Here is a 26,815-nt window from a genome sequence, read left to right on the forward strand (position 1 = left end):
TGTTCTATACGGTCGATGTATTAAGCATGTTCTAGTAAACATGCCTAACACATTTTTGCTACTTTCCCTACCTTTTTATAGACAGTCGGGCCATTCTCTGCTCTGGCAGCACCTGCCTTGTGATGTTTAACTATGCCAATTGCATTTTTATCAGTACCAGTTTTAGTGTCTATTAAACCTGTTGCAATTAACAGTTGAATCCATTTTTAAACAGTTGTATTTCAATGGCTACAAACTTAAAACATGACTTAGGATGTTGTTAAGCCTGTTGCAATTAACAGTTGTATCCATTTTTAATCTGTCCATTTGCTACCATGCTACTCTCCACAATGAAGATATACTAGAGATGCTGCCCATTTGCTCTTTTTGGTGGATGCTAACCCTGTTATACTTAACATGCTTGTCCATGTACTTACGCAGGGTCATAACGGCCGATGATGTTGTTTTCCGTCGAGGTTAGCTGCATCCATGTCTTACAGTATTTCACATAATTTGTGCAATTACAGTTTAACTTCTACCATTTACTGGTTGCCTGTAGGTACACATGTCAGTGGCAATGATCCACGCTTCGACCCGGAGGAACAGCTCGCCTCCGCCGCCGCTGACTTTGGGCGGGCTCTGGACAAGATGAAGTGCCCCAACAACTACCTCTCAGGACTTACCAAGTATGTACTCACCAGTTCAATCTTACCAATACCAGTTGCACTTAATGGGTATGTTTTGTACGGTCGATGTATTAAGCATGTTGTAGTAGACATGCCTAACACGTTTTAGCTATTTTCCCTGCCTTTTTTATAGGCAACTAGCCATTATCTGCTCTGGCAGCACCTGCCATGTGATGTTTAACTCTGCCAATTGCATTTTTATCAGTACCGGTTTCAATGGCCATTAAGCCTATTGCAATTAACAGTTGTATCCATTTTTAAAGAGTTTTATTTCAATGGCTACAAACTTACAAAACATGAATTAGGATGTTGTTAAGCCTGTTGCAATTAACAGTTGTATCCATTTTTAATCCGTCCCTTTGCTACCGTTCTACTCTTTCAAAATGAAGATATCACTATAGATGTTGTTGTTTTATTACCATTTGCTATTTTTGGTGGATGTTAACCCTGTTTAGTTAACATTGGATTTTCATGTGCTTACATAGGGCTACAATGGGCGATGCTATTGTTTGCCGTCGAGGTTAGCTGCATCCCATGTCTTATACACCATCTATTCCTAAATATAAGTATTTTTAGAGATTCCAATATAGACTACATAAGGAGCAAAATGAGTGAATCTAGATTCTAATCTAAACTATATCGATAATTCTATATACATCCGTATGTAGTTCATATTGAAATCTCAAAAAAAAACTTGTACTTAGGAACATAGGTATTTGTATTTTACATCATTTGTGTAATCTCAGTTTAGCTTCTAACATTTACTGGTTGCTTGTAGGTAAATATATGAGCAGTACTGATCCATGCTTCGATCACTTCTGCGTATGGGGCAATGAGATATTCATGAACAAGCATCAAGTAAGGAAACTAAGAAAGATTGTTAGGCGAAAGAAATGGGTGATTGGAATTAAGCTCTTTATTTACACTTTGTCGAAGACAACAGTGAACTTTAGGATGGTAAGTAATGTGTTGCCTTTTCCCCCTGCCCACAACAAGTTACTCTATTAGAGCTCAGTATCTGATATTTTTCTCTTTTCAGTGGTCTTTGAAGCTATTTACTGATGATTACCTTGCAAACTACATGACCAGAGTGGAGGCAACTAAGGTTAAAATATATAATTCATGCTACCATGATAATGCTCTAGAAGTCTTCCTGAAGGCGGTGAAGTATGGGCGAGCGATCGTCACAAGGGGTTGGACGAAAGTGTTTCGTGCCTATGGCATGCAGGAAAGCACATTATGGGCATTCCGCTTCTTCAACACCGTCGGCAGTCAAAATGATTTACACTTGTCTCTTCACCTTTACCGTCTCTAAATACTATGGTTCATCATAGTTAATTGCTGCCTAATCCTGTAATTACTAAACATATTGTACTGGCAATTTTATTTATGGATTCGTTGTTGAACCATTGTGCTGAGAATTTGAATTGCACGTTTCATATTTCAAAATTTCCAATTCGAATAATAAATTACAGGCAAAAATAAAAAGAGAACAGATGGTCATGGAACTTTGCAAACGGTTCTGGCAGTAAAAGCGGTTGTTGATGTAGTTAATGAAAGCAAATAGTTAACCAAGGCAGAGCGTGTGTGATAGTTACACCGTTCACACACGAGGGTATACATAAAAGTGTGTGGGATGTACATACGAACGGAAACGTTTTCCCTGGATTGACTGTGTGGGATGTACATAAGAACGGAAACGTATTCCTTGGATTGACTGTGTGTGATATACATACGAACGGAAATGTTTTTCTGGGATTCACCATGTGGGATTACATACCTACAGAAATGTTTTTTCTCGGATTACCGTGTGGGATGTACATACCTACGGAAATGATTGGGTTTTGATGCCTTGCCCGATCACACACGGCCCAGCCTGTGTCCCAGGAGGGCCTATTCTCGACGATTTCTGGGTCATGTGGGAAGGACCCCCCTATCGCACACACTCACTTGGCGACGGTTCCAAATGTCATCGCGGAAAGGGGTTAAAAACCGTTTGTATAGCACCGACGCATACCAGTGAATCATCATGATGAAATGAAAACAAGCACAGAGTACAAGTAGTGTAAACAGGGGATAAAGCAGGCTGAAGACAAAGTGACTCAAGAATTAGTATTGAGGAAATTGAGAAAGTCTTCAGTCAAAGTCTTCAAACAGTAACGATCAAGTACTTCTACACAAGAACGAGGAAATGAAAGGGTTGAGGAAACAGAACCAGTAGCTTGGTGGAGATGATGATTTGGTAGACTAGTTCCAACTGTTGTGACAGTCGTACGTCTGGTTGGAGCGGCTAGGTATTTAAACCTGAGGACACACAGTCCCGAACACACAGTACTCACCGTATTCTCCTTGAGCCAAGGTCACACAGACCTCGCCCAATCACTCGTGGTAAGTCTTCAGGTGACTTCCAAACCTTCACAGACTTGGTCACTCAGCGATCCACAATTTCCTTTTGGATGCTCTAGACCATGACGCCTAATCGTCTGGAGGATGCACAGTCCTCAAAGGTAACAAGCGTCGGTTCCACATAGGAACAATCTCTTCAGTGATGCTCAATAACTTTGGGTTTGTAGGTGTTTGGGTTTGGGTTTTCCTCCTTGATGATTTTCACTCAAAGTCCTCAGAGGATGGGATGCTCTCAATGACAAGTGTCAGTTTCTCTCGGAGCAGCCAACCAGATAGTGGTTGTAGGGGGCGCTATTTATAGCCTAGGGAGTAGCCCGACATGATAAGACATAAATGGCCTTCAATGATATGACCGTTAGGTGGGTAGATATTTTGGGACAACTGGCGCATAGCACAACAACGGTCGGAAATCTGAGAATCAAATTCCTCAGGGCTATCATGTTCCTCACTTGTAGGTAATCCACACTGGCGAATTCCTAACTCCTTAGTCAGAATAAGTCCCTCATAGACCAAAAAATCTTCGTCTCTGTCACTGAAGAATTTGACTGAACTGTATGAGATTTCCAATGGCTTCACTCGAAAGGATTGGGTAGGTCTAGGATTTTGAGATGAGCATCACTTGGAAACTTTTCCTTAGTTTTACCTTAACCCCCTTTAACAGTACGGTGTTTCCTATGACTCAAGAAAGAGAAAATGAAACTACGAAAACAAAAGTCTTCACGCTTCATAATCCTCGCATGAATATCAAGTCTTCAGGGTCACACCAATTTCTTCACTTTCATAGTCTTCAAGAAAACCAAAGTCTTCAGCTGAAGACATTCATTTTTAGGGGTCGACTTTCATCGTAAATATCAAACTCCTCATAGACTTATAGACCTATGTACACTCACAAACGCATTAGTCCCTTAACCTATAAGTCCTCAATACACCAAAATCACTAAGGGGAACTAGATGCACTTACAGTTATAATAATGAACATGATGCTTCTATGTCTGTATTTTGTTTTTATCAACACCTCTCTCTCTCTAAGCACATGGACATGTTTTTCGATTCCGGTTTTTGCTTGAGGACAAGCGAGGTCTAAGCTTGGGGGAGTTGATATGTGATAACCCACAAGTATAGGGGATCACAATACTTTTCGAGGGTAGAGTATTCAACCCAAATTTATTGATTCGACACAAGGGGAGCCAAAGAATATTCTCAAGTATTAGCAGCTAAGTTGTCAATTCAACCACACTTGGATAACTTAGTATCTGCAGCAAAGTATTTAGTAGCAAAGTAATATGATAGTAGTGGTAACGGTGGCAAAAGGTAACGGTAGCAAAAGTAATTTTTTTGGTATTTTGTAGTGATTGTAACAATAGCAACGGAAAAGTAAATAAGCGAAGAACAATATGTGAAAAGCTCGTAGGCATTGGATCGGTGATAGAGAATTATGCCGGATGTGGTTCATCATGTAACAATCATAACATAGGGTGACACAGAACTAGCTCCAATTCATCAATGTAATGTAGGCATGTATTCCGAATATAGTCATACGTGCTTATGGAAAAGAACTTGCATGACATCTTTTGTCCTACCCTCCCGTGGCAGCGGGGTCCTAATGGAAATTAAGGGATATTAAGGCCTTTTTTTAATAGAGTATCGTACCAAAGCATTAACACATAGTGAATACATGAACTCCTCAACCTACGGTCATCACCGAGAGTGGTCCCGATTATTGTCACTTCGGGGTTGCCGGATCATAACACATAGTAGGTGACTATAGACTTACAAGATAGGATCAAGAACTCACATATATTCATGAAAACATAATAGGTTCAGATCTGAAATCATGGCACTCGTGCCCTAGTGACAAGCATTAAGCATAGCAAAGTCATAGCAACATCAATCTCAGAACATAGTGGATACTAGGGATCAAACCCTAACAAAACTAACTTGGTTACATGATAAATCTCATCCAACCCATCACCGTCCAGCAAGCCTACGATGGAATTACTCACGCACGGCGGTGAGCATCATGAAATTGGTGATGAGGGATGGTTGATGATGACGACAGCGACGGATTCCCCTCTCCGGAGCCCCGAACGGACTCCAGATCAGCCCTCCCGAGAGGTTTTAGGGCTTGGCAGCGGCTCCGTATTGTAAAACGCGATGAATCCTTCTCTCTTATTTTTTTCTCCCTGAAAGTGAATATATAGAGTTGGAGTCGAGGTCGGAGGAGCTTCAGGGGGTCCACGAGGTAGGGGGCGCGCCCCCCACCCTCGTGGCTAGGGTGTGGGCCCCCTGGTCTTCATCTTTTGCAAGGATTTTTTATTATTTCCAAAAAGACGTTCTATGAAGTTTCAGGTCATTCCGAGAACTTTTTTTCTACACATAAATAACACCATGGCAATTCTGCTGAAAACAGCGTCAGTTCGGGTTAGTTCCATTCAAATCATGCAAGTTAGAGTCCAAAACAAGGGCAAAAGTGTTTGGAAAAGTAGATACGACAGAGACGTATCAACTCCCCCAAGCTTAAACTCAAGCTTAAACTTTTACAAACTCGGTTTGCTCTTATTGTTGCAAATATGTAAAGCCAACATTCAAGTTTTCAGCAAAGATTATGAACTAACCATATTCACAATAACGCTCAGGTCTCATGTTTACTCATATCAATGGCATAATCAACTAGCAAGCAATAATAATAAAACTCGGATGACAACACTTTCTCAAAACAGTCATAATATGATATAACAAGATGGTATCTCGCTAGCCCTTTCTGAGACCGCAAAACATAAATGCAGAGCACTTTTAAAGATCAAGGACTAACTAGACATTGTACTTCATGGTAAAAGAGATCCAGTCAAGTCATACTCAATGTAAACTAAGCAGTAATGAATGCAAATGACAGAGGTGCTATCCAACGGGTGCTTTTTAATAAGAGGAGGATGACTCAACATAAAAGTAAATAGATAGGCCCTTCGCAGAGGGAAGCAGGGATTTGTAGAGGTGCGAGAGCTCGGTTTTGAAATAAAGATGAATAATATTTTGAGCGATATACTTTCATTATCAACATAACAACCAAGAGATGGCGATATCTTCCATGCTACACACATTATAGGCGGTTCCCAAGCAGAATGGTAAATTTTATACTCCCCCTCCACCAACAAGCATCAATCCATGGCTTTCTCAAAACAACGAGTGCCTCCAACTAGCAACAGTCCCAGGGGGAGTTTTGTTTGCAATTATTTTGATTTAGTTTGCATAAAGCATGGGACTGGGCATCCCGGTGACCAGCCATTTTCTCGTGAATCAGGAGCGGAGTCCACTCCTCTTGAGAATAACCCGCCTAGCATGGAAGATACGGACAGCCCTACTTGATACATGAGCTATTCGAGCATACAAAACAGAATGTTTATTTGAAGGTTTAGAGGTTGGCACATACAAATTTACTTGGAACGGCAGGTAGATACCGCATATTGGAAGGTATAGTGGACTCATATGGCGTAACTTTGGGGTTTATGGAATTGGATGCACAAGCAGTATTCCCTCTTAGTACAGGTGAAGGCTATCAAAAGACTGGGAAGGGACCAACTAGAGAGCGACAACATCCATGAACATGCATTGAAGTCAATGAATATTGAGTGCAAGCATGAGTAGGATATAATCCACCATGAGCATAAATATCGTGAAGGCTATGTTGATTTTGTTTCAACTACATGCGTGAACATGTGCCAAGTCAAGTCACTTAAATCATTCAAAAGAGGATACCACCCCATCATACCACATCACAACTATTTTAATAGCACGTTGGCACGCAAAGGTAAACCATTATAAGCTCCTAGCAAATTAAGCATGGCATAAGCAACTATAATCTCTAATTGTCATTGCAAACATGTTTATTCATAATAGGCTGAATCAGGAATGATGAACTAATCATATTTACAAAAACAAGAGAGGTCGAGTTCATACCAGCTTCTCTCATCTCAGTCAGTCCATCATATATCGTCATAATTGCCTTTCACTTGCACGACCGAATGAGGTGAATAATGATAATAGTGCACGTGCATTGGACTAAGCTGGAATCTGCAAGCATTCAATAAACAGGAGAAGACAAGGCAATATGGGCTCTTTTGTCAGGTCAACAATAATACGTATAAGATCCACTTCAACAATTTAATCATGGTCTTCTCCTATCGACGCCCAAAGAAAAGAAAAGAAATAAAACTATTTACACGGGAAAGCTCCCAACAAGCAAAAAAAGAACATGAAATCTTTTTGGGTTTTCTTTTTAATTACTACTACAAGCATGGAAATTAAACTGATTAAAGGCTACAACTAAATTTTTTTAAGGTTTATCAAACACACAAGAAGAAAATAAGAAAAAGAAAATAAACTAGCATGGATGATACAATGAAAAAGTATGAGCACTGACATCTAGCAATGAGTGTGTGAACATGAACATGATATCGGTGAGAAATACGTACTCCCCCAAGCTTAGGTTTTTGGCCTAAGTTGGTCTATGGCCACGGCTGGCCTGGCGGATATCCAAAATAATAGTTGGGGTCGTACTGTGATGCAGCAGTCATTGCATCATGAGCTGCAGCTTGGAGGCGAGCTATCTCAGCCCTCCTCTTATATTCTTCCGCCTCCTGTCTGGTTATAAAATATCTCCCTTTTGCCTGAAAGTTGAAGAAAGTAGAAGCAGGGAGAGCGACGTGATAGGTGCGCTGTCTGTTAAAGATTAGTCAGTACTGGAGGAACTGGTCGTTCCTCTCAACAAACTGATGACGAACCATAGCCTCATAATCCAAATAAGCAGGAGGCAACTCAATATCATCTTCACGTATGGTTATACCAAGGAAATTAGCTATGCGGGTTGCATAAATTCCACCAAAGAAATCTCCATTAAATCTATTAAGATACAACCTACATGCAACAATGGCCAGTGGTAAAATCCTCTAAGTCCATCGTATAAGATTTTTCATAAAGATCAAACAGGACAGTTTGAGAATTACGTGAAGATGAAAATTCAAACCTCCTCACAAAGGAACTAGTGAGATAGTGGTACTGGTGGCACTTTTCTGCCTCGAAGCTCACAGGATCAGCAGTACACAAATATGCGTTAAATTCTTCCTTAATTTCTGCTTGATCCATGAAGTCCTCTGAAGGCCATTCACAAGGCCGCACTGGAGCGTCCCTTGGGGGCTCATCATCAGCATCACGCATTGCAAGCCTGGGCTCTTGTTTCCTTGAAGAACCACCTTGATACATTTTCCTAAACATATTTCTTCCTCTGAAAAATTTCTAAATTTTTTAGTAACTTCAAAATAAAAGTAAACCAAACTTAACAAAATTGATAGCAACTACTCCTACAAGTGCCTAGAGCCTATATGATGCATCAAAACTACTTTTGACCATATAAGTTTGACATGCAAGCTCAAGAACAGGGTCACCTAAGTAGCAAAAATATGCAATGAATAAAGCACTAGAACAAAAACTAATTGGACCAATGGAGGAGTCACATACCAAGGAACAATCCCCCCAAGCAGTTTTATGAGAGGTGCTTTGAGCAAGGAGATCGAGAATCGCAGCAAAATGAGCTAGGACTCATGCTTGAGCTGGATATTCGTATTTGTGGGAGGAAGAATGAGTGTGTGGGTGCAGGAATAAGTGGAGGGGGGCCACCATGGGCCCACGAGGCAGGGGGTGCACCCTTCACCCTCGTGGCCAGGTGGATGCCGGGGTCTCTCAATTATATTAATGTTTTGTAGCGATCTCATCTATTTGCTCAGTTAGCTAGTGGCAAAGCTCGGCTTGCAACTATACCGTCAATGGCGATGACTATACCATGGGGTACTATCTTGCGGACAATATTTATCCTTCATGGTCAACATTCATGAAGACCATTAGTGACCCCAAAATCAGGAAGCACATTTTTTTTGCTGAAGCAGAAGAAGCTTGCCGAAAGGATATTGAGAGGACATTTGGTGCGTTGCAAGCTCGGTTTGCCATTGTTCGAGGTCTTGCTCGCTTCTGGGATAAAAAATCCCTTGGAAATATCATGACTGCTTGTGTAATTTTACACAATATGATCATTGAGGGTGAGAGGGATTTGGACTTGGAGTACAACTGTGACAATGTTGATAGCCGTGTGAAGCCTGACAGGGACGCGGATGCAAGGTTGTTAAAATCGTGATTCTGTTGTATGTTCTACGACTTTACGATCCAAATTAACCTCATTGATCCTACGATGCAAGGTTGTATGTTCTACGATTCTGATAGTGAAGATTCTTCGATTTGCGATCCTACCATCGGAGCTCCGATCCGATTCAGAATCACGATTCTAACAACCTCGCGTGGATGAGATCACTTCATTTCTTGAGACCTACCGAAATATCGAGAACCATAATTCACACAACCAACTCCAGCATGATCTTATTGAGCGTTGGTGGCAACTCTATGGGGGGAGATAGATACCTATTTTTATTCATTTCTATTCGTGTGAGATTTGAACAATTTAGTGTTGTAATAATTATTTGAATTTGAATATTTGTTGTAATGAAAACTATAGTTGTATTGTGAATTGCTTTTCGGACCATTTATATATTTGTATGTTGAATTTATATTACGATTCAATTTGGTTCATATTATTGAAATGTGTAATTTGCTTGATGCTGTGCAAAATTTATGTTCTGCTGGACGGGTTTATAGAATTTGTTCAGCCGGAGCGCTCACGGCACCGTAAGATGCTCTGATAAAGCTAAGCTATAGTAAAGAGTAAGACTGCGAATACACATATGGAATTGTAGGAACTGAAAATTATCTGCCAAAGCCTATATTGGTTTTGTTATTATTGTTCTCTTACAGCAATTATTATTACAATTCCTCGTAGTCGAAACTTTTGAAGAAAAAGGAAAACAGAAGCATCTATGAGGTAACACGAATCAAGGCGACGGCGAGCTTTGCGAGCTGGAAAGCGTTGTCGTTCTCCACTGTCACCGGCGACGCCACGTTGCTCTTGCTGAAGCCACCCTGGCACTCCTTCGCTGCGGCCGCCGATTTCTCCAGGGACGAGGTCGCCTCGCTGAACTTCCCGTCCTTGACGGCCGCCGCACAGCCAGGCTGGCTCTGCAATATGCCGTCAAAAAGAGCCAGGCACGACCTGAGGGACCGCCTGGTGGCGTCCTCAGTCTTGCGGTCGCCATCGCCGAGAAGGCCATCAATCTTGGCCTTGGTACGGGTGGCGTTGGCCGTGAGGAGGTCGACTGTGACGACCGCAAGCTCTTGGTAGTTTCCACCGTTTGCGCTACGGGGGTCGGAGTGGAGGGTGTCCAGACAGAACTGGATGCCCACGTATTTACTGCCGCCGCCGACGGTCTTGCATACGGGGAGCAAATTGTCAACAGGAGTAGCCTGAGTGGCCGCAAAGAGGACGACAAAGAGCAAGAAGAGGACACTGCCGCTATTGAAGAAAGAGGCCATTGCCTGTATGCTTGATTATTCGAGAGGGATTCTTCTATGGTGGATTCGTAGGGTGACACCTAGGACGTCAGGCAACACGATTATTTATAATACACACTTTGGGTTGCCATTAATCACGCCCGGCAAGTTAATGATTTGATGGCGTGAATCTCTGATTGTAAAATTCAGAATTTCCATTTCTTCCGTTACTAATATACCCGACGAGTTAATAATTTGATAGCGTGAATCTGTGATCGTAATTCAGAATTTCCATTCCTTCCGCTACTTGATAAACGTGCATGAATGGCCTGATTATTAACCAAGGAAATCCCCTTTTCCTCGCTACAAAAGGGAACCGTTTGGCTAGCGTCACCACTACAGTACATATATACTCCCTCCATTTCAGAATCGCACCTTGATCGGGTCCAACCTGTTAAGGTTCTTTTGTTTTAAGTGAGACGCACCATCATTGATTTGTTTCCTAATATACTTGCATGTAAAAATATCGATGTTTGAGATAGCATCAATCATTTTAATTTTTCAAATTTGGTATGTCTCCATTTTATTCCTTTCTATAAATATACTAGTAGAATGCCTGTGCCCGTGCCCGTGCGTCATGCAGATGGTGCTCAGCGGCTGTGGGATCCGCGGCGTGCTCTCGCTGGTGCTGGGGCGGCTGTCTGTCCTCACAGTGCTTGATCTGTCCAGCAACGCGTTCGCCGGGGAGATCCTAAGGAGATTGTCGTGCTATCGAGGCTGGCGCAGCTGAGCCTGACGAACAACCTGCTCGAGGGCGCGATCCCCGCCGGCATCGGGCTCCTCCGGGAGCTCTACTACCTCGACCTCAGCACAACCAGCTCTTCGGCGGCATCCCGGAGACGCTGTTCTGCAACTGCTCCGCCCTGCAGTACATGGACCTCGCCAACAACTCGCTCGTCGCCGAGTGCCGCCTCCCCAGCCTCCGTTATCTCCTCCTATGGTCTAATGAGCTGACCGGCCCGATCCCGCCGGCGCTGTCCAACTCCCCCATTCTCGAGTGGGTCGACTTCGAGTCCAACTACCTCGCCGGCGAGCTGCCGTCGCAGGTGTTCGACAGGTTGTCGTGGCTCCAATACCTCTACCTCTCCTACAACAACCTCTCCAGCCACGACGGCAACACCAACCTGGCTCCCTTCTTCCGCTCGCTGAGAAACTGCACTCGCCTGCAGGAGCTCGAGCTCGCTGGGAACGGCCTCGGCGGCAAACTGCCGTCGTTCATCGACGAGCTCTTGCGCAGCTTCCGGCAGACCCACCTCGAGGACAACACCATCTCGGGCTCCATCCCGTCCAACATCTCCGGCCTCGTCAACCTGACGTACCTAAACCTCTCCAAAAACCTCATCAACGGCTCCATCCCGCCGGACTTCTGGCGCATGCAACGGCTCGAGCAGTTGTACCTCTCCAACAACCTCCTCTCCGGTGGGATCCCTCGGTCCATCAATGAGCTCCCGCACCTCGGCCTCCTCGACCTCTCCGGAAATCGCCTCGCCAGCGCCATCCCAAAACGTTCTTCAACCTCACGCAACTCAAGGGCTGATGCTCCACCACAACCGCCTTGCCGGTGCCATTCCACCGAGCCTCGGCGAGTGCAACAACCTCAAAATCCTCGACCTCTCCTACAATGGCCTCCAAGGCAAGATCCCAGCTTTCCCGAAATGATTGTGCACAAACATGAATTAATTCATTAAAATTACCCTAGACCAAACATCGAGGGCTGCTCAAATCATCATCGTTGTAGATGCTTGCATACGTCATGGTGTCCGGTGAGCTAGTTGTGCTGATTGGCTCGGAGGAGTATAAGGTTGTAAGTTGGTGCAGTTCCAAGCAGAGCATCGTGGCGGGATCTATATGCGAAGCGGAGTACATAGCTGCTTTGGAAGCAGCAAATGAAGGAGTCTGAATGAAGGAGTTCATATCCGATCTAGGTGTCATACCTAATGCATCGGGTCCAATGAAAATCTTTTGTGACAATACTGGTGCAATTGCCTTGGCAAAGGAATCCAGATTTCACAAGAGAACCAAGCACATCAAGAGACGCTTCAATTCCATCCGCGGTCAAGTCAAGGACGGAGACATAGAGATTTGCAAAATACATACGGATCTGAATGTTGCAGACCCGTTGACTAAGCCTCTCTCACGAGAAAAACATGATCAGCACCAAGACTCCATGGGTGTTAGAATCATTACAATGTAATCTAGATTATTGACTCTAGTGCAAATGGGAGACTTAAGGAAATATGCCCTAGAGGCAATAATAAAGTTGTTATTTATATTTCCTTATATCATGACGAATGTTTATTATTCAAGCTAGAATTGTATTAACCGGAAATTTAGTACATGCGTGAATACATAGACAAACAGAGTGTCACTAGTATGCCTCTACTTGACTTGCTCGTTAATCAAAAATGGTTAAGTTTCCTAACCATAGACATGAGTTGTCATTTGATAAATCGGATCAAATCATTAGAGAATGATGTGATTGACATGACCCATCTGTTAGCTTAGCACTATGATCGTTTAGTTTATTGCTATTGCTTTCTTCATGATTTATACATGTTCCTATGACTATGAGATTATGCAACTCCCGAATACCGGAGGAACACTTAGTGTGCTATCAAACATCACAACGTAACTGGATGATTATAAAGATGCTTTATAGGTGTCTCCGATGGTGTTTGTTGAGTTGGCATAGATTGAGATTAGGATTTGTCACTCTGATTGTCGCAGAAGTATCTCTGGGCCCTCTCGGTAATGCACATCACTATAAGTCTTGCAAGCAATGTGACAAATGAGTTAGTTGCGGGATGTTGCATTATGGAACGAGTAAAGAGACTTGCCGGTAACGAGATTGAACTAGGTATGATGATACCGACGGTAGAATCTCGGGCAAGTAACATAAACGATGACAAAGGGAACAACATACGTTGTTATGCAGTTTGACCGATATAGATCTTCGTAGAATATGTAGGAACCAATATGAGCATCCAGGTTCCGCTATTGGTTATTGACCGAAGATGAGTCTCAGTCATGTCTACATAGTTCTCAAACTCGTAGGGTCCGCACGCTTAATGTTCGACACTACTAGGAAAAGGCCTGTTAGTGGCGCACCTATTTTGGCCATCAATGGCGCATTATAGGTGTGCCACTATCATCACACCACTAGTAACAAGGGGTGCGCCATTAGTATACTAGATAATAGTGACGCACCACATAGTGTGCCATTACTATGTCCAACGGTGCGCCATTACTAACAATTTTTTTCTATTTTTTCAGAAAATATTTTTTCAAAAAAAAATCATTTTTTTCTTAATCTTGAGTCACTATGGCTTAATCTCGGGTCAATATGCTTAATCTCAAGTCAAATCACACTTCATGGGGGTGCGCCATTAGTATACCAGATAATAGTGGTGCACCACATATCTGATGCGCCATTACTAACAAAAAAAATTCAATTTTTTTTCAGAAAATTTATTTTTTTCTTAATCTCAGGTCACTATGGCTTAATCTTGAGTCAATATGCTTAATCTCAAGTCAAATCACACTTCGTGGTCAAACTTTCCGGAAGGTCACCCATCCTCACACTACTCCAGCCCGAGCACGCTTAACTTCGCAGTTCTATCCAACCACAGCACCACCTCACTTAACAGGCACTTGTTGATATATCTATCATATCAATCCTATTAAACCTTGTTGTGTCTATGACTTTGTCCATGTTCATGAGTGTGATAAAATTTTGAAAAAATATTTCAAACTTCCCGGTCATGTTACGTTTCATATTTTGAACATTTTTTTAAAAGAAAAATCGAAACCAATTTTTTTTCTGTTACTAGTGGCGCACCTAGCAAATGATGCGCCATTACTAAGTTTGATTTTTTTTTCATTTTCTCCCCTCTAGATTTTAAAAGCCCCGTATATTTTGTTATGTTAGGTTTTTTGGGATTCTGAAAATCTTCAACAGGGTTTCCCTAGTTGAATTCGGATGTAACTTTTCGAGTAGATGATTTTTCATATAAAAAACTTTTTAATCCGAGTTCATATGCAAAAGTTATGCCAATTTTACTAAATTCTAGAGAGATTTTGCAAATAAAGTCGAAATTCATATTTGTAAATTTTTCCAACAACTAGACCACATATCGCATGGGAAACTTATTTTCTTTTATTTTTTTGACATTTCCATTATTTTCTTTTATTTTTCTAAAACTGAAAAGGCGGTCCACGAGGGGGTGCAAAGAAAGTTAGTAATGGCGCACCTTCACAAAGTGCGCCATTACTATGTGTTTGACTTGGTCAAACCTTAGTCAAAGTTAGTAATGGCGCAATTTGTGTAGGTGCGCCATTACTAAGTTTGACATAGTAATGGCGCACCTATGCAAAGTGCGTTATTACTAAGTTTGACCAAGGTTTGACTCAGTCATACACATAGTAATGGCGTACTTTGTACAGGTGCGCCATTACTATGTCAACTAGTAATGGCGCACTATCCCCTGGTGCGCCACTGCTAACAATTTTTTTTTATTTTTTTTCAAAACTAGTAATGGTGCACCACACACCAGGTGCGCCATTAGTAATATGTCAATAATGGCGTACATGTATTTGGTGCGCCACTGCTATATAAATTGAGACATAAAGATTGATATATTGGAAGGTTATGTTTGGACACCGGAAAGGTTACAGATAAGTTCGGGTATTTTCCGGAGTACCGGGGGGTTACCGGAACCCCCTGGGGGGTTAATGGGCCTTCATGGGCTTTAGTGGAAGAGAGGAGGAGGCGGCCAAGTGGCGGGGCGCCCCCCCCCCCCCCCAAGCCCAATCCGAATTGGGGAGGGGGCAGCCCTCCTTTCCTTCTCTCCCTCTTCCCTTTCCTTCCCCTCCTAGTTGGACTAGGAAAGGGGGGAACCTACTCCTAGTAGGAGTAGGATTCCCCCCCCCCCCTTGGGGTGCACCCCATGAGGCCGACCGGCCCCCTCCTCCACTCCTTTATATAAGGGGGAGGGGGCACCCCATAGACACACAAGTTCATCTCTTAGCCCTGTGTGGTGCCCCCTTCACAGTTTTTCACCTCGGTCATATTGCCGTAGTGCTTAGGCGAAACCCTGCGTCGGTAACTTCATCATCACCGTCAACACGTCGTCATGCTGACAAAACTCTCCCTTGGCCTCAGTTGGATCTAGAGTTCGAGGGATGTCACCGAGTTGAACGTGTGCAGATCGCGGAGGTGTCGTGCGGTCGGTACTTGATTGGTTGGATCGCGAAGACGTTCAACTACATCAACCGCATTACTTAACGCTTCCGCTTTCGGTCTACGAGGGTACATGGACACACTCTCCCTGATCGTTGTTATGCTTCTCCTAGATAGATCTTGCGTGACCGTAGGAATTTTTTTAAAATACTACGTTCCCCAACAGTGGTATCAGAGCCAGGTCTATGCGTAGATGTTATATGCACGAGTAGAACACAAGGGAGTTGTGGGCGTGGGTATATACATATTTCTTGTCGTCACTAGTTGTTTCTTGATTCGGCAGTATTGTTGGATGAAGCGGCCCGGACCGACATTACATGACCGCGTTCATGAGACTGGTTCTACCGATGTGCTTTGCACACAGGTGGCTGGCGGGTGTCAGTTTTTCCAATTTTAGTTAAATCGGATTCAATGAACAGGGTTCTTTCTAAAGATCAAAAAGCAATCGCTATACCGCGTTCTGGTTTTTTATGCCGTAGGTAAGAACGGTTCTTGCTAAGCCCGTAGCAGCCACGTAAAACTTACAACAACAAAGTAGTGGACGTCTAACTTGTTTTTGCAGGGCATGTTGTGATGTGATATGCTCAAGACGTGATGATATATAATTTGTTGTATGAGATGATCATGTTTTGTAATAGTTATTGGCAACTGACATGATCCATATGGTTGTCGTTTATTGTATAAAATGCAATCGCCATGTAATTGCTTTACTTTATCACTAAGCGGTAGCGATAGTCGTAGAAGCAATAGTTGGCGAGACGACAAGAATGCTTCGATGGAGATCAAGGTGTCAAGCTGATGACGATGGTGATCATGACGGTGCTTTGGAGATAGAGATCAAAGGCACAAGATGGTGATGGCCATATCATATCACTCATTTGATTGCATGTGATGTTTATCCTTTATGCATCTTATTTTTCTTAGTACGGCGGTAGCATTATAAGATGATCTCTCACTAAATTTCAAGGTACAAATGTTCTATCTGAGTATGCACCGTTGCTACAGTTCGTCGTGCTGAGACACAACGTGATGATCGGGTGTGATAAGCTCTACGTTCATATAAAACAGGTGCAAGCCAGTTTTGCACATACAAAATACTCGGGTTAAACTTGACGAGCCTAGCATATGCAGATATGGCCTCGGAACATGAGACCAAAAGATCGAGCGTGAATCATATAGTAGATATGATCAACATAGTGATGTTCAACGTTGAAAACTACTCCATCTCACATGATGGTCGGACATGGTTTAGTTGATATGGATCACATGATCACTTAGATGATAGAGGGATGTCTATCTAAATAGGATTTCTTTAGTAATATTATTAATTGAACTTTAATTTATCATGAACTTAGTACCTGATAGTATTTTGCATGTCTATGTTGTTGTGGATAAATGGCCCGCGCTACTGTTCCGTTGAATTTTAATGCGTTCCTAGAGAAAGCTAAGTAGAAAGATGATGGTAGCAACTACACGGGCTGGGTCCGTAACTTGAGGATTATCCTCATTGCTGCATAAAAGAATTACGTCCTGGAAGCACCGCTAGGTGCCAAACCCGCTGCAGGAGCAACCCAAGATGTTATGAACGTCTGGCAGAGCAAAGCTGATGACTACTCGATAGTTCGGTGTGCCATGCTTTACGGCTTAGAACCGGGACTTCAACGATGTTTTGAACGTCATGGAGCATATGAGATGTTCCAGGAGTTGAAGTTAATATTTCAAGCAAATGCCCGGATTGAGAGATATGAAGTCTCCAATAAGTTCTATAGCTGCAAAATGGAGGTGAATAGTTATGTCGGTGAACACATACTCAGAATGTATGGGTACCACAATCACTTGACCCAACTGAGAGTTAATCTTTCGGTCGATAGTGTCATTGACAGAGTTCTTCAATCACTGCCACCAAGCTACAAAAGCTTTGTGATGAACTATAATATGCAAGGGATGGATAAGACTATTCCTAAGCTCTTCGCGATGCTAAAGGCTGCGGAGGTAGAAATCAAGAAGGAGCATCAAGTGTTGATGGTCAATGTGGGAGTCCTGGATTAGGGAGTCTCTGGACAGGCGGACTATATCCATTGGCCGGACTGTTAGACTATGAAGATACAAGATTGAAGACTTTGTCTCGTGTCCGGATGGGACTCTACTTGGCGTGGAAGGCAAGCTAGGCAATACGGATATGTGTATCTCCTCCTTTGTAACCGACCTTGTGTAACCCTAACCTCTCAGGTGTCTATATAAATCGGAGGATTTTAGTCCGTAGGAAAACATACAATCATACCATAGGCTAGCTTCTAGGGTTTAGCCTCTCTGATCTCGTGGTAGATCTACTCTTGTACTACCCATATAATCAATATTAATCAAGCGGGACATAGGGTTTTACCTCCATCAAGAGGGCCCGAACCTAGGTAAAACATTGTGTCCCCTGCCTCCTGTTACCATCCGCCTTAGACGCACAGTTCGGGACCCCTACCCGAGATCCGCCGGTTTTGACACCGACATTTGTGCTTTCATTGAGAGTTCCTCTGTGTCGTCGCTGTTAGGCTTGATGGCTCCTATTATCATCAATAGCGATGCAGTCCAGGGTGAGACTTTTTTCCCCGGACAGATCTTCGTGTTCGGCGGCTTTGCACTGCAGGCCAATTCACTTGGCCATCTGGAGCAGATTGAAAGTTACGCCCCTGGCCGCCAGGTCAGGTTTGGAAGCTTAAACTACACGGGCGATGTCCGTGGAGACTTGATCTCCGACGGATTCGAGCCTCTGCCTTGTGTGTCACGCGGTCCGATGAGTACGATTTTTGCTCTACCATCGAACAGTGTTCAGGAGATCGCACAGGCAGCCGCTCCGACCCTCAATTCGGAGCCAGTTGCGCCGTCCATGGACGGGTGGATGGACCCTGCCACGGAGGCCATACCCGCAGCAGCGATCGAGCCAAACATCGAGCTTACCTTGCACGAGAGTCGTGTTGTTAAACTGTCCGATCCTTCTCTGGCCACGGACTCCGAGCCGCCTGCGCCTGTTCCTATCGAATCCGATTGGGCGCCGATCATGGAGTTTACCTCCGCGGATATTTTTCAGCACTCGCCCTTTGGCGACATACTGAACTCATTAAGGTCTCTCTCCTTGTCAGGAGAATCCTGGCCGAACTATGTCCGGCAGGACTAGGATGCGGACGACGGAGAAATTCGCGGGCCACCCACCACCCACTTAGTAGCCACTGTTGTTCCCTCAAGAAGCAGTCAAAACGGCGGCGTCAGCGCCGCCCCAAATCATGCCTCGGCAGAAACAACGATCATACAGACCCAACGTTAGAGCAGGGGGAACCATTGCCGGACCACGGCAACACAGAGAATCAAGCCGAACAACCCGACTATGTCAAAGATCATAGTCCAGATGGCGTCACACCGGACGGACACCCGGAGCAATAGAATGCCCATCAAAGGCTCGTTGCCACCGCGAGGAGTCTAAAACAGCGGAAGCAAAGGCTCAAAGCTACGCAAGACACACTCCAAATCAGATGGAGCAAAGTACTCAACACAGCAGCAAAGTACGGCGGTAATCGCCCCACCAAGAGCTACCCGAAGCGGAAGTTGCTACCTGAATTCAATGAGGGGGCCTTAGATCCCCCACAACCAAAAATCAAAACAGCCATCTGGCCGGATAGGCGACCTCATGGCCAACTTAGAGCGGCAAACAACGCCGCACATAAGCCAATACGTGATCCATGCGAGGACTCGCATCAAAAGGATGGCACAACCAGATCCATCTATGGACCACGTAAGCGCGCTCCAACACAACAAATATCCGAAGAACGCGGTACACTCGGATACAAGGGTGACGCACGCCCCCTATGTTTCACCGATGAGGTGCCAGAGGGATTCAAACCCATAAATATAGAGGCATACGACGGAAAAACAGACCCTGGTGTCTGGATTAAGGATTATATCCTCCATATCCATATGGCTCGAGGAGATGACCTCCACGCCATTAAGTATTTACCCCTCAAACTCAAAGGGACAGCTCGGCACTGGCTTAAGAGCCTCCCCGAAAGTTCCATTGGAAGCTGGGAAGAGCTCGAAGATGCTTTTCGGGCAAATTTTTAGGGGACTTACGTCCGACCTCCGGACGCGGACGATTTGAGTCATATAACTCAACAGCCCGGAGAGTCAGCCCGAAAACTTTGGAACATGTTTCTTACTAAAAAGAACCAAATAGTTGACTGTACGGACGCCGAAGCCTTGGCAGCTTTTAAGCATAGCGTCCGTGACGAAAGGCTTGCCAGACACCTCGGCCAAGAAAATCCGAGAACAATGGCAGCATTAATAAGCCTCATGACCCGCTTTTGCGCAGGTGAGGATAGCTGGCTAGCCAGATGCAGCATCAGCAACCCAAGTACATCCGAAGTTAGAGATGGAAACGGGAAATCACGGCGCAATAACAAACGCCGGAATAAAGAAGACAGCACAAAGAGCACGGCAGTAAACGCCGGACTTAGAAGCTCTCGGCAAAGTCAGCAAAAGCAGCCCTCTAAAGGCGCCAGAGACGAACTGTCCAGCCTAAACAAAATTCTGGACCAAGTATGTCAGATCCATAGCACCCCCGGTAAACCTGCTAATCATACCCACAGAGAATGTTGGGTCTTCAAGCAGTCCGGCAAGCTCAACGCCGTACACAAGGGGGAGGATACACCAAGCGAAGACGAGGATGAGCCTCCCAAGCAAGACACTGGGGAACAAAAGAAGTTTCCACCAGAAGTCAAAACAGTCAACGTGTTACACGTGATCAAGGGGAGAAACAAAGAGGCACTCCCAGAAAAATATGCCCAAGGGCCTATCACCGCGGAGTCCTGCCACTGGTCGCCTCAACCGATCACTTTCGACCATCGTGATTACTCAGCAAGTATCCGGCGTGCAGGATGGGCTGCCCTGGTATTAGACCCAATAATTGATGGATACCACTTTACACGAGTCCTGATGGACGGTGGCAGCAGTTTAAACCTGATATACCAGGATACAATATGCAAAATGGGGATAGACCCAATGAAAATTTGCCACAGCAATACTACCCTTAAAGGAGTAACGCCAGGCCCCGGGGCTCATTGCATGGGCTCCCTGCTACTAGAGGTTATATTCGGCTTCCCCGATAACTTCCGTAGCGAAAATTTAACATTCCACATTGCTCCGTTCCAAAGTGGCTATCAAGCACTACTTGGACGTGAAGCTTTCGCTCGCTTTAATGCAATATCGCATTACGCTTCCCTTACGCTTAAGATGCCCGGTCCACGTGGCATCATTACAATGAATGGAAATATTAAGCGATCCCTGCGCGCCGAAGAGAGTGCGACTGCCTTGGTAGCCGCACACTAAAAACGGCCTCACCAGCTAAAGCATTTGATAGGTCGTCAAGACCACGGACACGGTTAGACGAGTCCGGTGCAGCTATATGTAACTCACACAGGTTTGATAAGCCACACCCCTATTACAAATACAAGGGGCTCAACGCACGCAGACAAGTGGTAATTTTTACTCATCTTGAATTATACATGGTTTCTTTAAACCTACCTTTTTGCACGACAACTTTTCACCTAAGTTTCTCTCTTTTATAGATGACCATCATGCTACACCCATCCAGGATACGGCACAACGGATACAGAGGCGCAGACGTGCAGCAGGGACCCGCTCCAAGGATTCTTTTTGGATTAAGACCCTGCGTAAACCTTTTTTTACTGTCTCTTGTTGATACACATCCCTCGGATTCTCAAATACAATTGAGAAGGATGCTGACGTCTTGGCATGTGGCCACGTCAGAATAAACGCCCGTACCTGGACACAAGGGGCTTCTTACAAAGGGCACTATTTAGGCCCAGTTTATACCATAAAGACCGAATACCTTAGGGAGTGTTCGGCGTCGCGAGTTTGGCCTTATATGCATCAGCTCCGAATCATGTCTTTGGTCAAATGTTGGGTTTGCCCGGCTCCTATGTTTTGGTGCCTTACGTTCCGTTCTATCGGCTAAGGCAGCACCAGGAGAACTACTGCGATTGTGCCCTGGTTCGTCCGGACGAGCACCTCAGTAGAGAAAGCCGAAAACTGACTGTCATGATATAGCGCGAGACTGGTCAACCACTCGATGACCTATCGGAATGTTAGAATTCCTCCGCTTTAACGAAGGGTCGTTTCCCGGCCAGGCATATACGCACCCTGAGTTTGGGAGAGTGTGGAGCCACCAGGGGCTATATAGTAGCCCCACCGTCAAACTCCTATGGCTAAGTGAAAGTGTTAAAGCATCATAGTCCGGTTGCCTCGTTCGCTGCGCTATCACCTCCTTAATAGGACCAAGACGTTGGGTTAAGTGTGAACACGCGTTTTTTGCGAACACCTCCGCATTATATGCGTGGGGGTTGAAGCCGACGACTGCAATCTTTCAGGTTATATACATATATACATAAACGGCCGCACAGGAGGCATCATACTACTTTCCGGCAAAAGTATAAATACGGCCTTACTACATTTCATAAAAACATTGTGCTTACAATGGGAATACATGTCACTCAAACATAATATTCTTCGAGCACTGGGACTCTATCAAACGAGCACCCTCAAGAACCTCTTCAAAATAGTGCTCTGCAGCTACTCGGCCTATGGCCGAACCTTGCGCCGCAACAGTGGTAGCATCCATCTCCGCCCAGTATGCCTTGACACGGGCAAAGGCCATCCGCGAGCCTTCTATGCACGCCGACCTCTTCATCGCATTGATGCGCGGCACCACACCAAGGAACTGTTGCACTAAACTGAAATAGCTATTCGGCTTCGGCTTCTCCGGCCACAAATGATCTACGACGGACCTCATGGCAAGTCCATACAACCTATTAAGTTCGTCCCATTCGGCTAGTTGATCAGTCAAGGGAAGCGGACACTCTGGAACATTAAATTGCGACCAAGACAGCTTGTCCACTTCACGGTCTGTCTGATCTCGGAAGTATTCGACCGCATCGACAGCGCTTGCCGCCAAGTCCATATATGCGTCTGCCGAACTCCACAGCCGATCCAGAGGGGCATACCGCGGATCTCCGGACTTCCTCTGCAGCAGAAAGGGCTTCCCAGCTGCAATATCCCGGGCTTCACGCAGCTCCTCCTTCTTCGCCCTCACAGCAGAGCGAGTGTCTTTGGTCACCATCGTGGCCTTTTCAAGGTCCGCTGCCTTCACTCGGTTCTCCTTTTCAAGGAACTGGCAACGGTCGGCAGTGTCTTTTAATTCTACGGCCATCTTGGCCATCTTCTCTTTGCTTTCGCAATGCGCAGCCTTCTCGGCTCTTAACCCTTCGGTCGCCTTCAAAGCAGCCGCATTACTAACTCTTGCTTGTTCCTTGGCTCGGGCAAGTTCCGCCCAAAGGGTCTCCATGGTGGAAGCTCCATCTGCAGTCACAACATATTAAAGATACTGGCATCATGCTGCTCTTACTATGTGATGTTGACTGAAAAAACATTACTTACCCTGTGCCTCGTCAAGCCGCTTGTTAACAAGCTCGATGTCGGCATCTGCCGCATCCAGTTGCCGCTTTAGTTCGGCAAACTCATTAGTCCGGCCAGCCACCGGAGCTCCCATCACCTGCACATAAAGTGGTATGATTATTACCTGGGACTACGATCATCTGCCCGCCGCCGTTCTCAATGACGACCACAGTCTCAGGGGTACTATCTACACAGGGCACACCTAAAAATGTGCGGTACTATCAAAAAGTATATCGTTTCACATACCTCAAAGCCCGTTAGTAGACTCATAAAGGCTCCATGCAATCCGCTTTCGGCGGACGAAATTCTTTCCATCACTGTACCCATCAACGTACGGTGTTCTTCTGAGATGGCCGCTCGCTTCAACAGCTCCCTCGGTACGTCCGACCGCATACCAGACGGTGCCAGACTCTTTTGTTTGCTCTCTTCAAGAGCCGGACGCTGGGGACTTCGGGTGACTATAGGATTATCTTCTGGCCTCACCGGATCCGGAGAGGCCCTCCACGACGACACTTCAAGGTCGCCCGCTTCTTGAGCGGGGGAGTCCGGGGGACGCGTTTCGCTCTCCATCATCTCCGGAAGAAGATCCCCTGAAGACGAGCTCTACTGAGAAGGGCTAAGATCCGAACTGCAAGATAAATGCTTCGGTTATTTTCCTCAGAGGTAAGGTAGTATATCTCCACTATTAAAGTACTTTCTGATTACTTACAGCTCGTTGGAGGGCTGATCCTCGCGCGGACTTTGTGCGGCAAAAGCACCCTCCAAGGCAGGACCCTCTAGTGGAGACTTCTTCTCCCGTTTGGAAGCCTCGGTTTCTGGATCTTTAGAGGCAGTCCTCTTCCTTCCCCGAAGCGAGAGAAGGTCGCATTCTTCTCCTTGGTTATCCTCCTTCACAGAGGTGCTCATTCCCTCGGTTGGAATTGGTAGCGATGGGGGCCCGCTTTCGACCTCATTATTCCCCCCTTTATCTTCCTTCGAGGGCTCCAGGAAAGGTGCTAGCTCGAGCATCTTTTCCAGTACCGGGTTCTCCAAACCCTCAGGAAGGGGGGCCGAACACCGAATCATCTTCACCTTTGTTAGCCAGTCCTGGTCAAAGAGCAATTTCTCAGAATGACGTCATGGTAAATAAAAGACGATGTGTTCGGCTAAAGGATTACTTACTTGGTCGGTGGTACAGTTGCTGCTCAGGCCCACGTCCTCGGTAGTATCCGGACACTCCATTTGGGGTCCGAAGAATGATTTGTACATCTCCTCGTGCGTCAGGCCGAGGAAATTCTGAATAGTACGCGGCCCTTCTGGGTTGAACTCCCACATGCGGAGGGGCCGGCGTTTGCAAGGCTGGACTCGACGAACCAGCATGACTTGCGCCACCATAACCAGACTGAAATCTCCTTCGAAGAGATCACGAATGCGGCTCTGCAGTATAGGCACTTCCTTGGCTGGACCCCAGCTCAGTCCTCTGCTAATCCATGACATCAGTTGTGGTGGAGGGCCCGAGCGGAAAGCAGGGGCAGCCACCCACTTGGCACTTATGGGAGCTGTGACGTAAAACCACTCCTGTTGCCATAATCCGGACACCTCTAGAAAGGAACCTTTGGTCCACGGAGCTCCTGCTATCTTGATTATTAATGCGCCTCCGCACGCTGCATACTGCCTCTCGACCATCTTCGGCTTCACGTCAAAGGTCTTGAGCCACAGGCCGAAGTGAGGGGTAATGCAGAGGAAGGCCTCACACACGACAATGAATGTCGAGATGTGGAGAAAGGAGTCTGGGGCTAGATCATGGAAATCTAGCCCGTAATAGAACATCAAACCCCTAACAAAGGGATCCAGGGTGAGGCCTAGACCTCGGATGAAGTGGGAGATGAACACAACGTTCTCGTTGGGTTCAGGAGTAGGGACAACCTGCCCTCAGGCAGGCAGCCGATGCGAAACCTCGGCGGTCAGGTATATGGCCTCCCTCAACTTCTTGATATCCTCTTCCGTAACGGAGGAGGGCATCCACCGGCCTTGAAGGCTATATCCGGACATGATTGAAGGTCCGAAGCACCTGACCTGGGCTTTGGGTGTTAGAACTCGAGGCGGAGGAAAGATTTGATTGAGCACGGGAGGGAAAAAGTAAAAGCCTTGTCCCTTTATAAAGAGGGTGAATATCAAGCGTCCTCTCCGTAGCCGTTTGGGACTTGCCTATAATCTAGGAGTCCTAGACACGGTTGGGTTACCCACGACCGTATTGATGAGAATCCCATAATTAGGGGGACACGACCTCTGCTTTGACAAGACGTGTCAAAAAACTGCCTCGCGTTATGTGCGGGGCTAGTTAAAGGAAACGGTTCAGATAATCGTCGGGCCGTGACATAATGTCGTGTTGCCAAAACAAGTCAGCAAATTGGATTTGTGGAAATATTATTCTCTCTACGGTGGTATGTGGAGGAACTTATTTTGCAGGGTCGGACACTATCCTTATATTCAAATTCTTCCGTGGTATATTCGGAGGAGGAACCCGCCTTGCAATGCCGAAGACAATACTGCGCGCCGGACTCATCGTCATTGAAAGCCTGGTTCAGGGGCTACTATGGGAGTCCTGGATTAGGGGGTCTCCGGACAGCCGGACTATATCCATTGGCCGGACTGTTAGACTATGAAGATACAAGATTGAAGACTTCGTCTCGTGTCCGGATGGGACTCTACTTGGCGTGGAAGGCAAGCTAGGCAATACGGATATGTGTATCTCCTCCTTTGTAACCGACCTTGTGTAACCCTAACCTCTCCGGTGTCTATATAAAACGGAGGATTTTAGTCCGTAGGACAACATACAATCATACCATAGGCTAGCTTCTAGGGGTTAGCCTCTCTGATCTTGTGGTAGATCTACTCTTGTACTACCCATATCATCAATATTAATCAAGTGGGACGTAGGGTTTTACCTCCATCAAGAGGGCCCGAACCTGGGTAAAACATTGTGTCCCCTGCCTCCTGTTACCATCCGCCTTAGACGCACAGTTTGGGACCCCCTACCCGAGATCCGCCGGTTTTGACACTGACAGTCAACAAGACCACTAGTTTCAAGAAGAAGGGCAAAGGGAAAAGGGGGAACTTCAAGAAGAACGGCAAGCAAGTTGCTGCTCAATTGAGGAAGCCCAAGTCTGGACCTAAGCCTGAGACTGAGTGCTTATACTGCAAAGGGACTGGTCACTGTAAGCGAAACTGCCCCAAGTATTTGGCGGAGAAGAAGGATGGCAAAGTGAATGGTAAATTTGATATACATGTTATTGATGTGTACCTTACTAATGCTCGCAGAAGCGCCTGGGTATTTGATACTGGTCCTGTTGCTAATATTTGCAACTTGACACAAGGGCTACAGATTAAGCGAAGATTGGCTAAGGACGAGGTGACGATGCGCGTGGGAAATGGTTCCAAAGTCGATGTGATCGCCGTCGTCACGCTACCTCTACATCTACCTTCGGGGTTAGTTTTAGACCTGAATAATTGTTATTCGGGGCCAGCG

The 26,815-nt window shown here is 45.4% G+C and overlaps 1 protein-coding gene and 1 pseudogene across 1 annotated transcript; one reads left to right on the forward strand and one right to left on the reverse strand.

The window, feature by feature from the left end:
* Window positions 1-9,983: 9,983 nt before the first annotated feature.
* On the reverse strand, window positions 9,984-10,538 carry LOC123083097 (putative invertase inhibitor). Its single transcript, XM_044505232.1, has one exon. It carries the CDS (start codon window positions 10,536-10,538, stop codon window positions 9,984-9,986), a length of 555 nt encoding a protein of 184 aa, XP_044361167.1.
* Window positions 10,539-11,133: 595 nt separating this feature from the next.
* Window positions 11,134-12,215, forward strand: LOC123084266 (putative leucine-rich repeat receptor-like serine/threonine-protein kinase At2g24130; annotated as a pseudogene).
* The last annotated feature ends 14,600 nt before the right edge of the window (window positions 12,216-26,815 follow it).

The sequence above is a fragment of the Triticum aestivum genome, chromosome 4A (genome assembly GCF_018294505.1).
Source record: "Triticum aestivum cultivar Chinese Spring chromosome 4A, IWGSC CS RefSeq v2.1, whole genome shotgun sequence".
Lineage (NCBI taxonomy): Eukaryota > Viridiplantae > Streptophyta > Magnoliopsida > Poales > Poaceae > Triticum > Triticum aestivum.